The sequence below is a fragment of the Eucalyptus grandis genome, chromosome 6 (assembly GCF_016545825.1).
Source record: "Eucalyptus grandis isolate ANBG69807.140 chromosome 6, ASM1654582v1, whole genome shotgun sequence".
NCBI classification, from domain to species: domain Eukaryota; kingdom Viridiplantae; phylum Streptophyta; class Magnoliopsida; order Myrtales; family Myrtaceae; genus Eucalyptus; species Eucalyptus grandis.
In genome coordinates, this window is record NC_052617.1 from 44,834,730 (window position 1) to 44,849,263 (window position 14,534).

The window sequence follows — 14,534 nt, forward strand, 5'->3', positions numbered from 1 at the left end:
CTATGAAATTAACAATCTCCCAATTTAATGCAAAAACCAGTGATGGATCTTCTGGTCATTGGGCAAGTAGCATAATCCATATCACAAAAGGCTGTCATCTTCATGTTGCATTTCCAAGATAAGAATATTCCAAGTCCTGGACATCCCTTCAGATATTTAACAACTTTCAGAGCTGCATTCATATGAGATTGCTTCGGACTATGCATGAATTGACTTAGAATTTGCACCACATAACAAATGTCGGGTCTTGTCATGGTAAGATATATCAACTTCCCAACAAGCCTTTGATATGCCGATGGATCCTTGAGCAAAGGGTCATCAATAGATAAAGAGGAAATCATGTCATACTCATGAGTAGTCAGCTTGCTATTCTATTCAATTGGTATGACAGTTGGCTTACACTCTAACAATCCCACTTCTGAAATGATTTCTAGGATGAATTTCCTCTGGCTAAGATTGATACCCTTGTCAGAACGAGCAATCTCAATACCAAGAAAATATTTGGAGGTCCCAAATCCTTGATGTGAAAGGTAGAATGCAAATATTCTTTGAATTTGGCAACATGAGAGTCATTATTTCCCATCACAAGTATATCATCAACATATATCAGTAATAAATTGATGAATTACCTGCATTCCATGTAAATAAGGCATAGTCATGCTTAGAATGCTGAAAGCCTGCATTGGTAAGGGCAATAGTAAACTTGGAATACCATTGTCTAGATGCCCGTTTCAATCCATATAGTGATTTACGTAGATGACATACTCGAGACTCCACCTGTCTGCGTAATCCCTGTGGAAGTTCCATATATATTTATTCATCAAGATCACCATGGAGGAAGGCATTGTGGACATCCATTTGATGAAATTGCCAATTACGAATGACATCAATAGATAAGAAGGATCGAATAGTGACTTCTTTTGCAACGGGAGAGAAAGTCTCATGATAATCAAAACCTTCTCTCTGTGTAAAACCCTTGGCCACCAAGTGAGCTTTGTAACGTTCAACGGAGTCATCAGCCTTAAACTTGATTTTATAGACCCATTTACACCCGATTGGTTTTCGATGTGGAGGAAGTGGAACGATATCCCAAGTATGATTCTCCATTAGTGCATTAAGTTCGGATTCCATGGCATGTTGCCATCGAGGATCACACGACACTTCATAAAAGGAAGATGGTTCCTGTTCTTCTGAGAGACGACTAATGCAACACATGTGTTCTGGTGATAACCGATTAAATGAGACATATGAGGAGAGATGATATTTTGTACCTGAAGAACCTAATGCTGAGCAGATATAGTCCTTTGTCCAAGTAGGTGGGCGAGTTTGTCGACTAGAACGCCAAGGCTGATTAGCTGCCAGATGTTGCAACGTTAGAGAAGTCTCTATATAGTCAGGTGAAGTCGTAGTTGTAGGAACTTCCTTAGATAATGCTTGAGATAAGGCCGGTGACCCGATTTCAAATGAGGCTGGCGAAACATATGGCTCCTGTATAACTGGCATTGATTGTTCTGGGATGGCCAATAGGTATTATGATGCCATGGACAAGTCTGCATCAGATAGACGCTTGCCTTCTAATGATAGAGTCGTAGAAGATATCATATCTTTGAATGGGAACAGATCCTTGTGAAATGTGACATCTTTGCTTATAAAGAATCGCCCAGTAGAGATATCCATAACTCTGTATCCTTTCTGAAGTGGAGGGTATCCTATGAAGACACATTGAGTAGCACATGGATCCATTTTATCCAAGAGACCGACATTTGTTACATAGCATAAACAACCAAATACTCGAAGATGATCATTTTTTGGTCGTTTCTTGTATAGCATCTCAAAAGGAGTTTTACCATTAAGGATTCTAGTTGGCATATGATTAATCAGATAAGCAGTTGTGACCACACAATCTCCCCAGAAATTCTATGGAATAGAAGCTTGGTATTTTAAAGCACGAGCTACTTCCAAGAGATGTCTACGTTTACGCTCAACAATTCCATTTTGTTGTGGAGTATAAGTACATGAGCTTTCATGAAGTATTCCATGTGAAGATAGAAATTTGATGAAATTAAAAGTGAAGAATTCATGTCGATTATCTGTCTGAATTCGTTGCACAGATATATTGAATTGGTTTTTGACTAAAGAAACGAAATTTGATATATGACCAAATGTTTGACTTTTTGATTGCATAAGATGGACCCAAGTGCCCCGTGTATAATCATCAACAATGGTAAGGAAGAAACGGGAACCATCATGATGAGGGGTATGATAAGGGCCCCAGATATTCATATGAAGTAATGAAAAGGGTTTATCAGCTCGAGAAGTACTTATAGGAAAGGATTTTCTAGATTATTTAGCCAAAGGACATACTGGACATTCAGGATGCGAAAAACAAGCATTATGACCCAATCTTTGATGAAAAATGAGATTTTTATTTCTACTGATAGCATTACAAGAGATGCTTTTATTCAATAATTCTAAATCTCCTGGGAAATCAATCCAGAAATATAGTCCTGGTGCAACACTACCCAAGCCCATTAGTCTCCTAGTCGAATGGTCCTAAAAGAAACAATTATTGAAACTGAATATTGCACGACATGAATTATCTATGTAGACTTTTGAGACAGAGAGTTGGTTGAATTCAAAATTAGGAATGTCTAACATGTTCTTGAGAACAAAGTTTGGACCAAGATGAATAGTTCCAATCTTTGTAACATGAATGATGTTTCCATTTGGAAGACATACTGATATGGGAGATTGTGATTTTCTATCCACATGGGAAAATAAATGTTCATTGCAAACTATGTGGTCACTAGCTCCTGTATCGATTATCCATGTATCAACAGAAAAAGAATTCTCCTTGTGAAGAAAAGTACCTGAGAACCCCGCGCCTTTGTCATTGGTTTTCAGCTGAATCAGGATTTCAACAATATGTTGGTATTGATCTTGAGTAATCGTTTGTTGTTCCTGTCAATCCCTTTTATAGAAACCTGATACACTGATGATTCTTTTTTGTTTTTGTCAATAGGCTTTCCATGGAGTTTCCAACATGTCTCAATAGTATGGTGGGGGCGTTTGTAATATTCATAATATTTATTTCTGAATTTACCATTTTGCCCACTGATTTTTCTTGATGACATGGCTTGATGTGGACCGTAGGATCCCTTGTAGGTGGCTGACGTGGCCTAATAAGGTCCCTCCGATCCGATTAAACTGGGCGACGATCCTGGGATGTCCATTAGCGCTCGTGATCCTGAGCCGTCCATTCCAGCGCGTGATCTTGGACCGTCCATGAGCGATTGTTGATCCCAGCCGCTCATCCCCATCTTTTGATTTGGGCCATCCATTGCTAAGCGATGATCCCAGCCGTCCGTACAGGAAACCCTAGGGTTTTCTTCACTTTTTCTCCTTGCCGCAGCCACAGAACCCATTTTTGGGTATCTAGTGGCTTCGTGAGATTCGCCACTCATAACTCATAAGTCCTCCGCCTGTCTCGTCGGAGCCGACTCCGGAGGAAAGAGCCACGAGACTCATCCCTTCTCCTCCTCGGGTATGTACTATCGTAGCAAGGCGGTGATTTTCCTCTTGGACCGCCAGCTGATAAATGCAGCCGATGGGCGGTGGAGGATCCATTGCAAGAATTTGAGACTGAAACGCCAAATAGGACTCATTTAGGATGAGTAAGAATCTCGTAGCCTTCTCTCGTTCTTTGATTTCTTTATATTGCATTAACGTACTCTCGGGTCCTTGCAGGTGTTCCTCGGCCGCCTCAAGTTCATTTCATAGGGCAGAGAGGCGGTTGAAGCAAGTGGTAACCAAGAGGTTCCCTTGCTTCAACTCCGTTAGCGCTTGGGTGATGGTGAAAAGCTTTGCTCGGTCAAGGCGTCCGTACATCTCCTCGATGCTGTCCCAAAATCGCTTCCCGTCTTCGGTTGGTGGAAGCCCAACTGCGGCGTCGGGGGCGAGACAATTGCCAATCCAGGTACGTATTAACTGATTGCATCCTCATCAGTGTCTCTAATTGCGTTCATCTGTCGGAAAGGGGACGGCTCCATCAAGGAAGCCATCCTTATCTTTGGTGATGAGCACCCGACAGAGATCTCGAGCCTTGGTGGTATAATTGTTCGGTCCTGTGAGGTGGAGGTTGATGAGGCGAAGTTCCGGTCCGACGGCTGGCGAGGTATAGAGAGGATCACCTGGTTTGGGGCGATTGTTGCTGTTGACGGGGAAGGTGTACGGCAGGAAACCGAGCGGATAGGCTGGGTAGGAATTTGTCCCTTGACCCGGCAAAGATCTGGGTTTGTGACTCGGATTGGTTGTCTTGAAATCAGTTGTCGGGTCACTCTCATTCAACGACGGAGTTGGGTGGTTTACACTTGGCTGATTTGCGAGCCCCAAATAACTGGCTTCACCAGGTAGGTGCTGAACCCACGCTTGTCTGGGTCCAGTGCCCCATTGGGTTTGGATGGGATACCACCGAACTGGAGGAAACATGGTGGCCATTGAATGGGGCCGGAGATCTGACCCGAAGCAGGAAGAAACATGGTGGCCATTGAATGGGGCCGGAGATCTGACCCGAAGCAGGAAGTTGCCCTTGAATGGCTACTCGTTCCTCCTCGGGTAGGTTGGTAATATCTGACGGTAATAAGTTAGGATTATGGGGATTCTCCTTTATTGAAGAACTCTCGATGTTCTTATCTTTTGTCATGGTAAGAATGAATTCCTAATTGCTTGGCTGATTTGTTTTGCGGAATGAAGAACTGCAACAACACCTTAGAAAAAAAAACAAAGACAATTCTAGAATTTGCAGAAATTGGAATTTGCATAAACTAGGGCTGCTCTGATACCATGACACAAAGTAAAGATGAATGAAGTGGGAGAATTTTCTGTATATTCGTATATTGTGAACAATTACAATGATTCACTTATAGTGTAAGAATACAAGGAATTTAGGAAATAATATACAAAGAATCATAATTTCCATTAACTAAGGCAATTATAAATCTATTGAATCAATCACAATTGGCGCCAAGTCGAATCTTCAATTATATCTTCAATAAACCCACTTGTTGTCTTAACGAAATTCGTCCCACCGGCTTCGCTCCCTCACTCTCCACACAGAAAAACCATTGCTTTCGGGATGAAGTTCCCGTTCGAGTTTGTCTATTGCTGCGGGTCGCCACTCAAGGAGGGGGAGCGGATCTGGGCGGCGGCGGCTGGGCCCTGCGTGGAGGGCGAGGAGTGGGAGAGGCCGAGGTGGGCGGGGCGGAGGAGAGGGTTGGCGGGGGCGGCGGTGGAGTGGAAGCTATTGCTGTGTGCGATATCGAAGGATGTGGTGGCAGAGGAGAGGAGAGAGTCGGAGGAGGAGGAGGAGGAGGAGGAGGAGGAGGAAGAAGAGGAGGAGGAGGGAGGCGTGGCGGATCCTGCTCGGAGCAGGGAGCGGTCGCCTCGCGGAAGAGGAGCGGGGGTTTGTATGCGAGAGTCCACAACCGGGGCTTCAACAATGCGAGTATGATCGAGGTGACAACTCGCCTCTCCTCCCTCTTCTCATGATTCTTATGCATAGTAATTCTCTGATTTTGATTAATCGGCGCCTTTCCGGGTTCCTAGCGACCCATTAGGATGATCATAGATGTTGCGTCTTTGTTTCTTTTTGTTAAGGGAGCAAATTGTAGAATACCGCCATTCTTGTATCGGATGTAAAATGAAATAGATGAAGTATAGCGTAGAATCGGGGCCATGCTTTGTCGGCATCACTCGAACGGGGGTTAGCGGTGAAGCTTTGGTTGTGGTGGTTGCGATGAATTTGATATCGGCGATGTCGACGCGCGAACTAATTTGGTCGTTCGAAGGATATCAGAGATGGGTTCGGGCGTGATTATCTTTTAAGCGTAAATCAAAATCCAAGGATTAAGACTTTCATAGCTTAATATACAAATCAGTAGAAGATGAACACGCCAGTTTGGGGTACTAATCACACTTTCCCCCTAAGTTTTCCCCCTTTCTTGGATGATAACATTGCCCTTTCAGAATCAATCCCAGATTCCTTTTGTTTCTATCTCAAGAAGATGATGAACGCACAGATGAATTTGATTGAATCAATCTATTAAAGACCGGGTTGATGTTTCAGGAGGGCTTCGTTTCAGGCGGTCATTCTGGCTTTCTCTTCGGCTCCATTCATGTTCTAAAAGTCGTTCTTGGTGTATAGGGTGAATCGCTACAGTTTTCTTAAGTTTAGGTGTGGAAGTGGAGGCCAAAGAGTAGATTTTACTTTGTATATATGACCACCGTGTCCCCCTTTTTAAATGCCGAGTCTCCGTTTCTTGATTTCATCCAACTTTCAAGGTATTGGGATTTCCAAAATATTAAATCGGACCAAAATAATGCTTTTGGAGCCCACTTATCCATGCCGTTTCCCCATGCCGAGGTCTACAGTGAAAATATCGAAAATGAATTTTTTATGGAACACGAGGGAATTTTCTGTGCCGAGTCTCCGTTTCCTGATTTCATCCAACCTTTAGGGTATTGGGATCTCAAAAATATTAAATCTGACCGAAATAATGCTTTTGGAGTCCAATTATACATGTCGTTTCCCCATGCCGAGGTCTATAGTGAAAATACCGAAAATGAATTTTTTATGGAACACGAGGAAATTTCTTGTGCCGAGTCTCCGTTTCCTGATTTCAACCGATTTTCAGGGTATCGGGATCTCCAAAATATAAAGTTTGACCGAAAATAATGCTTTTGGAGTCCACTTATCCATGCCGTTTACCCCTCCCAAGGTCGACATTGAAAATACCGAAAATGAATTTTTTATGGAACAAGAGGGAATTTTCTATGCCGAGTCTCAGTTTCCTGATTTCATCCAACTTTCAGGGTATTGGGATCTCCAAAATACTAAATTTGACCGAAATAATGCTTTTGGAGTCCACTTATCCATGCCGTTTACCCCTCCCAAGGTCGACAGTGAAAATATTGAAAATGAATTTTTTCTGGAACACGAGGGAATTTTCTGTGCCGAGTCTCCCTTTCCTGATTTCAGCCGACTATCGGGGAATCGGGATCTCCAAAATATTAAATTTGATCGAAATAATGCTTTTGGAGTCCACTTATCCATGCTGTTTCCCCATGCCGAGGTCTACAGTGAAAATACCGAAAATGAATTTTTTTATGGAACATGAGAGAATTTTCTGTGCCAAGTCTCCATTTCTGGATTATTCCTTTAGGACTAAATTGACAATCATCAAAAGGTTTAGCAGTAAATTGGCACAATTGAAATGTTTAGAACCGCCATAAAATAGGTTTAAAATATTTTGGACAAAGCGGTTGGAATTTTTGAAATATTACAATTACATGATATGCTAGACTTCCAAAATTAGCAACACCACACCCATATATGCATCCCTTTAATTATGAGTCTTATTAAGCACATCAATCTAAAAGTACATACTGGTAATGATATTTTCCTTCATACATCTGGGAAAACTAGGGTTTCAAAGGAATAATCAATGGACTATTGATTTACAATAATGACCAAATTGATGTGATAACATTTGGTCCAAACTTTACATTGGCAAGGGATTGGCGAAGAGCGATGTCACATAATTTTTGAGCTTAGTTTTAGAATGGGTGTAATTATCTCCATCGCTATATAACACATCTACCACCCGCGAGAAATTGAGTATTCGCATGAGAACTGACATTGGGACTATGGTTGGATGAAGAAACTCTTCATTGATGTCCTTCCATGCATCAATGACTCTTTTTAGGAGTTCCTCCCTAGCTTCCTGCTCCGAGATGCCATGGTATTTCATGAGCAACTCCACTGCAGATACTACATGCCCCCTCTTTTGCTCAAACCGTATGTCAAACAACATTGGTGTAATTAGATTAACCGGTGGTGGGATCTAATTTTTATTAGAATGATGGAGGATAATTATGTCTTTATTATACCTCGTGAGAGGAAACATCATCCATGAGCCTACAGATGGTTTGTGCAGCCTTCACAATCTTGTAATCACCGACCGACCATTTAAGAACATGTTCTGTGACCACATCATCCATTCCTACAAGTGATGTAGTTGCTAACAATCCATAGCCAGTCGTTATTAGTTGAAGCGACATGTACTCTTCTAGTGTTGGTATGTAGTTGGTGTGGAACCATTTGGCTTCCTAATAGTATGCTCTCACTAGCTTCTTCATATGAGAAATTAAACATGCACAAGAATTTCGGATTTCTAACTAAAGATTGCCTTCGATGCATGTCAAGTTTATTAATGATGCTTACGACTTCTTTTGCGTAGATAAGGCGGTACGATCTTCCTTTTGCAACCAATTGATTCCTAATATATTCATAGAGCTGGAGAAACTCCTTGAAATAAGCTTGCATATACTCTGGTAATCCATCCATGGCATCAACATCCCACCTGAATTCAAGTTCTAGAAAGTGACACACTTCACTCTATACAAAGTTGATCAAATTCAAAAATTTCAGAAAGAGAATGTGGATTCCGTACTTTTGGATTGCTTCATTGAGGAGTGCAAGTTCTTCCAATGTGCCATAGATATCATAGATATCATCCATAATGGAAGTGAGGGAGATCACTTTGGTTAGTATCTCTCTGGCCATGACAAATTCTGGCTCAAAATATACTCTAGTAGTTCAGAAGAACAACTCCACAATCCTATCTCTAGTGAATGGGAACTTTCTTGGAACATCTATATTCTTCCACCACCTATGATTAAATGAACATGAGCATAACTGAAAGTACTTTAGCCCAACAAATTCGCATAACTATACTCCTTTTTTCACTTGTAAAGGACTTTGACAAGCACTATTCAAAAAGGTAAATTGAAGATAGACGAGTTAATCTTTGGAAAACACAACCAGAAAAATCGATAATTCAGGCATTGCTAAAACATAATTGATAGTATGGTCATTTTAAAAACATAGTGTAGAAGCTAACTTTTGATCATATAGTCAAATGATGTTATTGAACCTAGTAATCTTGCCAAGTTCCTTCTGGTGTTGCTCTTGTAGTAAGTTGAAATATTATAGTGTTTGGAAACTTACTGATTTGCTTAAAGATCACAAGCTCATTAGTTGTAAATAGGTGTATAAAACTAAAAGGATTTCAAAGAAAGATTGTGGAGTTTAAAGCTAAATTAGTAGCCAAAGTTTTCGCTCTAAAAGAGGGCTGGACAATAAATAAATAAATATATTTTTCTAGTATCTTTTAAAGATTCTTTTAGAGTGAACATGGCATTAAGAGCTCATTTTTTTTTTTTTGATATGAAGTTACACCAAACAGATACTATATTTTCAAATGGACACATTGATAACAAAATCTATATAGTACAACCTAGAGATTTTTAGTAGATGATTCAAGTAAACTTGTGTGTAGATCGAAAAGTCTCATTCATGGTTTTAAGCAAGTTTCCGACAATATTATTAAAGTTTCATAGCGTTGTCATTTCGTTTAGTTGGGAACAAAGTAATTCATTATATATATATATATATATATATATATATATATATATATATATATATATATATTGCAAGGTTAGTGGGCAGCGAAGGAGTGGAAGCTGTCTGTGCGTGATATCAAAGGACGTGGTGGCAATGACGGTGGAGAGAGTTGGAGAAGGAGGGGGAGGAGAGACGAAGAAGAAGGCGGCAACGGCGGATCCGGCTCTGGAGCAGGAGTGGTCCGCCTCGCGGAAGAGGAGCGGGGGTTCGTATGTGAGAGTCCACGACCGGGGCTTCAACGACGACGAGTACGATTAGAGGTGACAACTCTGCCTCTCCTCCCTCTTCTCATGATTCTTATGCATAGTAATTCTACAGATTTTGATTAATTAGCGCCTTTCCCGGGTTCCTAGCGACCCATTAGGATTATCATAGATGTTGCGTCTCTTTCTTTTTGTTCTGGGAGAAAATTGCAGAATACCGCCATTCTTGTATCAGATGTAAAATGAAATAGATGAAGTATAGCATAGAATCGGGGACACACTATCGGCATCACTTGAACAGGGGTTAGCAGGTGAAGCTTTGGTTGTGGTGGTTGTGATGAATTTGATATCGCTGATGTCGACGCGCAAACTAATTTGGTCGTTCGAAGGATATTAGAGATGGGTTCAGGCGTGATTATCTTTTAAGCATAGATCAAAATCCAAGGATTAAGACTTTCATAGCTTAATATGCAAATTAGTAGAAGATGAACACGCCAGTTTGGGGTACTAATCACACTTTCCCCTAAGTTTTCCCCTTTCTTGGACGATAACATTGCCCTTTCGGAATCAATCCCGATTCCTTTTGTTTCTATCTCAAGAAGATGATGAATGCACGAGATGAATTTGATTGAATCAATCGATTAAAGACCGGGTTGATGTTTCGGGAGGGCTTCGTTTCGAGCGGTCATTCGCTTTCTCTCAGGCTCCATTCATGTTTTGAAAGTTGTTCTTGGTGTACGGGGTGAATCGCTACGGTTTTCTTAAGTCTGGGTGTGGAAGTGGAGGCCAAAGAGTAGATTTTGCTTTGTATATACGACCACCGCGTCCCCCATTTTCATATATATATATAAATATATATTTTGTAAGAGTTTTCCCAATGTGAACTATATTAATTGATATTGTAATTTATCGTTTTACGGGATTGGTCTAAAGTGAGATAGAATGTTTCTTAATTAGTCTTATATGGGGCTAGCTAGTGTGGACCGAGTTGAGCCTAACCCATAATGAAAGAGTTTATTTGGAAACTCTATAAATAGCACTTAAATTTCTCCTCTAATCATAATTTTCACAAGTATCCTCATAAAAGGAGCGTTTACCTAGCGCTAAAGGGTGATGGGCCGTCTCATTAAGTCAGTGATACATAGGGTAATAGAGGAGAATGACTTGTGCGTGGATCATCACTTTTTCACTTCTGCATCAAGTGGATTTCAAAACAGGTATGTTGACACCTAAACTTTACAATTCTATTTAGGACTTACTCGTGTACAAAATTAGGAATTAGTCACTTAAAAAAACATACAAAAAAGAGAAAAAGAAAATGTGGAAGGGGCTGGGCCAGATCTGGCCTTGGCCCGGCCCATGCCACCTTCTCCCTCCTCCACCTTCGCATGAAACCCTAGAGAATTTGGGACCGGGGGGATAAGATAGAGAGAGGGAGCTCAAAGAGAACACAGGGAGAAGGGGGAGGGAATTGGAGAGAGAGGAGAGCTTGAAGAGAACATAGGGAGCAGGGGGAGGGAATTGGAGAGAAGAGAGAGCTTGGGGAGAAACGGTGGCGGCGGTGCCGCTGTCGGCAGTGGTGCTCGACCGACGTCGATGCCCGCTACCGCTTGAACTAGAACCCAGATCTCAAGGCGCCGTGTGGAGAAGGTCAGATCAAGCAGGACTAGAGACGCTGTCCGAGCCGTTGTCGCCCTTTGTCCCCGACGTCGTCTGAGCCACCACCCTTCGAGCGACACTGGGGACTCCACCATCGTAGTTGCTATTTCGCGGTCGCCGGAGCTCCGAACATTGTTGCCGTTGCAGCCTTCGGCTAAGCCAATGCCTTACCCGTCACCGTGCTGTCGTCGCCACCATAGCGACTTGCCTGGAGCCTGCGCCCGCCCGCGACTCGACTGGTCGCGACTTTGTCTCCCTCGTCGCGGCCCACCATCTCTGTCCGTCGATCGAGTATCGACCCCCCTCCACACTGGTCCAAGTCATTCCCCCCTCCGAGCAACGCCACTGTTGCCCGAGCAAGCTAGATCTGGATGGACGAGGCTCACCGTTGCTACGCTTGAGCGCCACCCGCCTCCGCCTGCAACGACCCAACGCCGTCTGAGCCGCTGCACCTCCACCTCTGCTCCGCAGTGCCTCCACCTGCAAAACCCGTGTTCGCCATCGCCCGTCGCTACTGTTCTACCATCGTGCCATCTCCCCTTGCGTCCCAACCGGCGTTGAGTCAACGTCGTCACCGTTGTCGCCATCGTGAATAGATGGGATCAAGCAGCTATTTTATCAAGAGTGTGTGAGAAACCCTTTCTGACTAAGAAGCTCTATTCGGCATGCTTAATGAGCCTTTTTCACGAGTCGTAGCCATTCTGATAAAAACTTGACTCCTGGAGAATTTGATGATTGATGATATATCCACGAGCAAGATGATAGTTTTGCTTAACATGATGCTGATTGACATTGAATGTTTCTCTAGAGCAGTTGGACTTAGCTTGATTAGCTTGTTTAATCAATGCTGCAATGCTGCAATACTACCAATACGTCTCTTGATGACGTCCCTAATGACATTTGCTCAAGTTGAGTTTGACAGGATTCATCATTGAAGCCCTGCAGTTCTCAAGAGATTAGTTGACGCTTCCCTAAAAACCAAAGGTTCATGGTCATCCTTAAACCATGCCATTTCCAAAGGTTCGTAGTCAGTCTTAAACCATGTTGTCTCCAAAGGTTAATGGTCAACCTTAAACCATGTCATCTACAAAGGTTCATTGGTTTTCCTCAAATCATGCATTTCAACCCGGTCAAAACACGTTGTTACCTTTGTGAGACCTTGTTCCTCCCTTTCTTCTTATGACATGGAGAGCTTGGTAGCTCGGAGAATTTTTGTAGCCCGGAGAGCTTTGTAGCCTGGAGTCTTTCTTCTTATGACACGGAGAGCTTATGTAGCCTGGAGTCCTTCTTATGACATGGAGAGCTTTGTAACCCCAGAGTCTTTCTTCTTATGACACGGAGAGCTTTGTAGTTCAGATCAGAGTCGCTCTTCTTATGACACGAAGAGCTTTGTAGCCCGGAGAGCTTTTGTAACCCGGTGAGCTTTGTAGCTTGGAGTCATTCTTCCTATAACACGAAGAGCTTTGTAGCTCGGAGAGCTTTTGTAACCGAGTTCTTCTTTTTATGACACATAGAGCTTTGTAGCCGAAGTCTTTCTTCTTATGACATGGAGAGCTTTATAGTTGGGAGAGCTTTTGTAGCCTGGAGAGTTTTGTAGCCCGGAGTCCTTCTTCTTATGACACGGAGAGCTTTGTATCCCATAGAGCTTTTGTAGCCTGGAGAGCTTTGTAGCCCGGAGTCCTTCTTATGACACGGAGAGCTTTGTAGTCCAGAGAGCTTTTGTTGCCTGGAGAGCTTTGTAGCCCGGAGTCCTTTTTCTTATGACACGGAGTGCTTTGTAGCCCGGTGAGCTTTGTAGCCTGGAGTCCTTCTTCCTACGACACGGAGAGCTTTCTAGCCCGGAGAGCTTTTGTAACCCGGAGAGCTTTGTAGACCGGAGTCCTTCTTCTTATAACACAGAGAGCTTTATAGCATGGAAAGCTTTGTAGCCCAGAGTCTTTTTTCTTATGACACGAAGAGCTTTTGTAGCCCGGAGAGCTTTGTAGCCTGAAGTCCTTCTTGTTATGACATGGAGAACTTTGTAGCCTGGAGAGCTTTTGTAGCCCGGAGTCTTTCTTCTTATGACACGGAGAGCTTTGTAGCTCGGAGTCCTTCTTCTTATGACATAGAGAGCTTTGTAGCTCGGAGAGCTTTTGTAGCCCAGAGAGCTTTGTAGCCTGGAGTCTTTCGTCTTATGACACAAAGAGCTTTTGTAGCTTGGAGAGCTTTGTAGCCCGAAGTCCTTCTTCATATAACACAAAGAGCTTTGTAGCCCGGGGAGCTTTTGTAGCCCGGTGAGCTTTGTAGCCCGGAGTCCTTCTTCCTATGACCTGGAGAGTTTTGTAGCCCGGAGAGCTTTGTAACCCGGAGTCCTTCTTCTTATGACACATAGAGCTTTGTAGCCCGGAGACCTTTTTCCTATGACTTGGAGAGCTTTTGTAGCTCGGAGAACTTTGTAACCTGGAGTCCTTCTTCTTATGACACTGAGAGCTTTGTAGCCTAACGAGCTTTTGTAGCCCAGTGAGCTTTGTAGCTCGGAGTCTTTCTTCCTATGACACATAGAGCTTTATAGCCTAGAGAGCTTTTGTAGCCCGGTGAGCTTTGTAGCCCGGACTCCTTGTTCCTATGACACGGAGAGCTTTCTAGCTTGAAGAACTTTTGTAGCCCGGTGAGCTTTGTAGCCCGAAGTCCTTCTTCCTATGACCAAGAGAGCTTCTGTAGCCCGGGGTTTTCTTTTTTTCTTACGACACGGTGTGCTTCTGTAACCTGTGGTCTTCCTTTTTCTTATGACACGGCGTGCTTTTGTAGCTTGGGGTCTCTATTTTTTCTTTTCACACGGCGTGCTTCTGTAGCTTGGAGTCTTTCTTCCTCTTATTGACAAGACATGCTTCCATAGTTATGAGTTCTTTTTGTCGACCTAATACGTGCCTATGCACTTGGGGTCTCTCTATCGCCAAAATAATTTAGGTGTCTTTTGTCTTTAGATGGAATCTCTTCGAGCTCCCATTCAAAGAGGGGCAGCTGTTGACATCTAAATTTTACAATTCTATTTAGGACTTACTCGTGTACAAAATTAGGAATTAGTCACTAAAAAAAAACAAACAAAAAAAAAAAAAAAAAAAAAACGTGGAAGGGGCCGGGCCGGATATGGCTTTGGCTTGGCCCATGCC

General features: G+C 42.8%; 1 protein-coding gene and 1 long non-coding RNA gene across 2 annotated transcripts; one reads left to right on the top strand and one right to left on the bottom strand.

Moving 5' to 3' along the window:
* The first annotated feature begins 3,421 nt into the window (after positions 1-3,421).
* Positions 3,422-4,733, top strand: LOC120294693. The gene is made up of 2 exons (XR_005551930.1): positions 3,422-3,674; positions 3,748-4,733. It is a non-coding gene; the product is annotated as an uncharacterized LOC120294693 (long non-coding RNA).
* A 2,826-nt stretch (positions 4,734-7,559) lies between these two features.
* On the bottom strand, positions 7,560-8,623 carry LOC120294492 ((-)-germacrene D synthase-like). The gene is made up of 4 exons (XM_039314605.1): positions 8,511-8,623; positions 8,282-8,420; positions 7,948-8,166; positions 7,560-7,781 (listed from the first exon to the last, which is right to left on the bottom strand). Exons 1-4 carry the CDS (start codon positions 8,621-8,623, stop codon positions 7,560-7,562), a joined length of 693 nt encoding a protein of 230 aa, XP_039170539.1.
* Positions 8,624-14,534: the final 5,911 nt, after the last annotated feature.

What these genes read in the sequence shown, in the direction of transcription:
- LOC120294492 (XM_039314605.1), bottom strand. Translation starts at nt 8,623, where the DNA reads ATGGCCAGAGAGATACTAACCAAAGTGATCTCCCTCACTTCCATTATG. An exon ending in CTCAATGAAGCAATCCAAAA is followed by an intron (nt 8,421 to 8,510) that starts GTACGGAATCCA and finishes ACTTGAATTCAG; the next exon opens with GTGGGATGTTGATGCCATGG. An exon ending in TTATCTACGCAAAAGAAGTC is followed by an intron (nt 8,167 to 8,281) that starts GTAAGCATCATT and finishes GCATACTATTAG; the next exon opens with GAAGCCAAATGGTTCCACAC.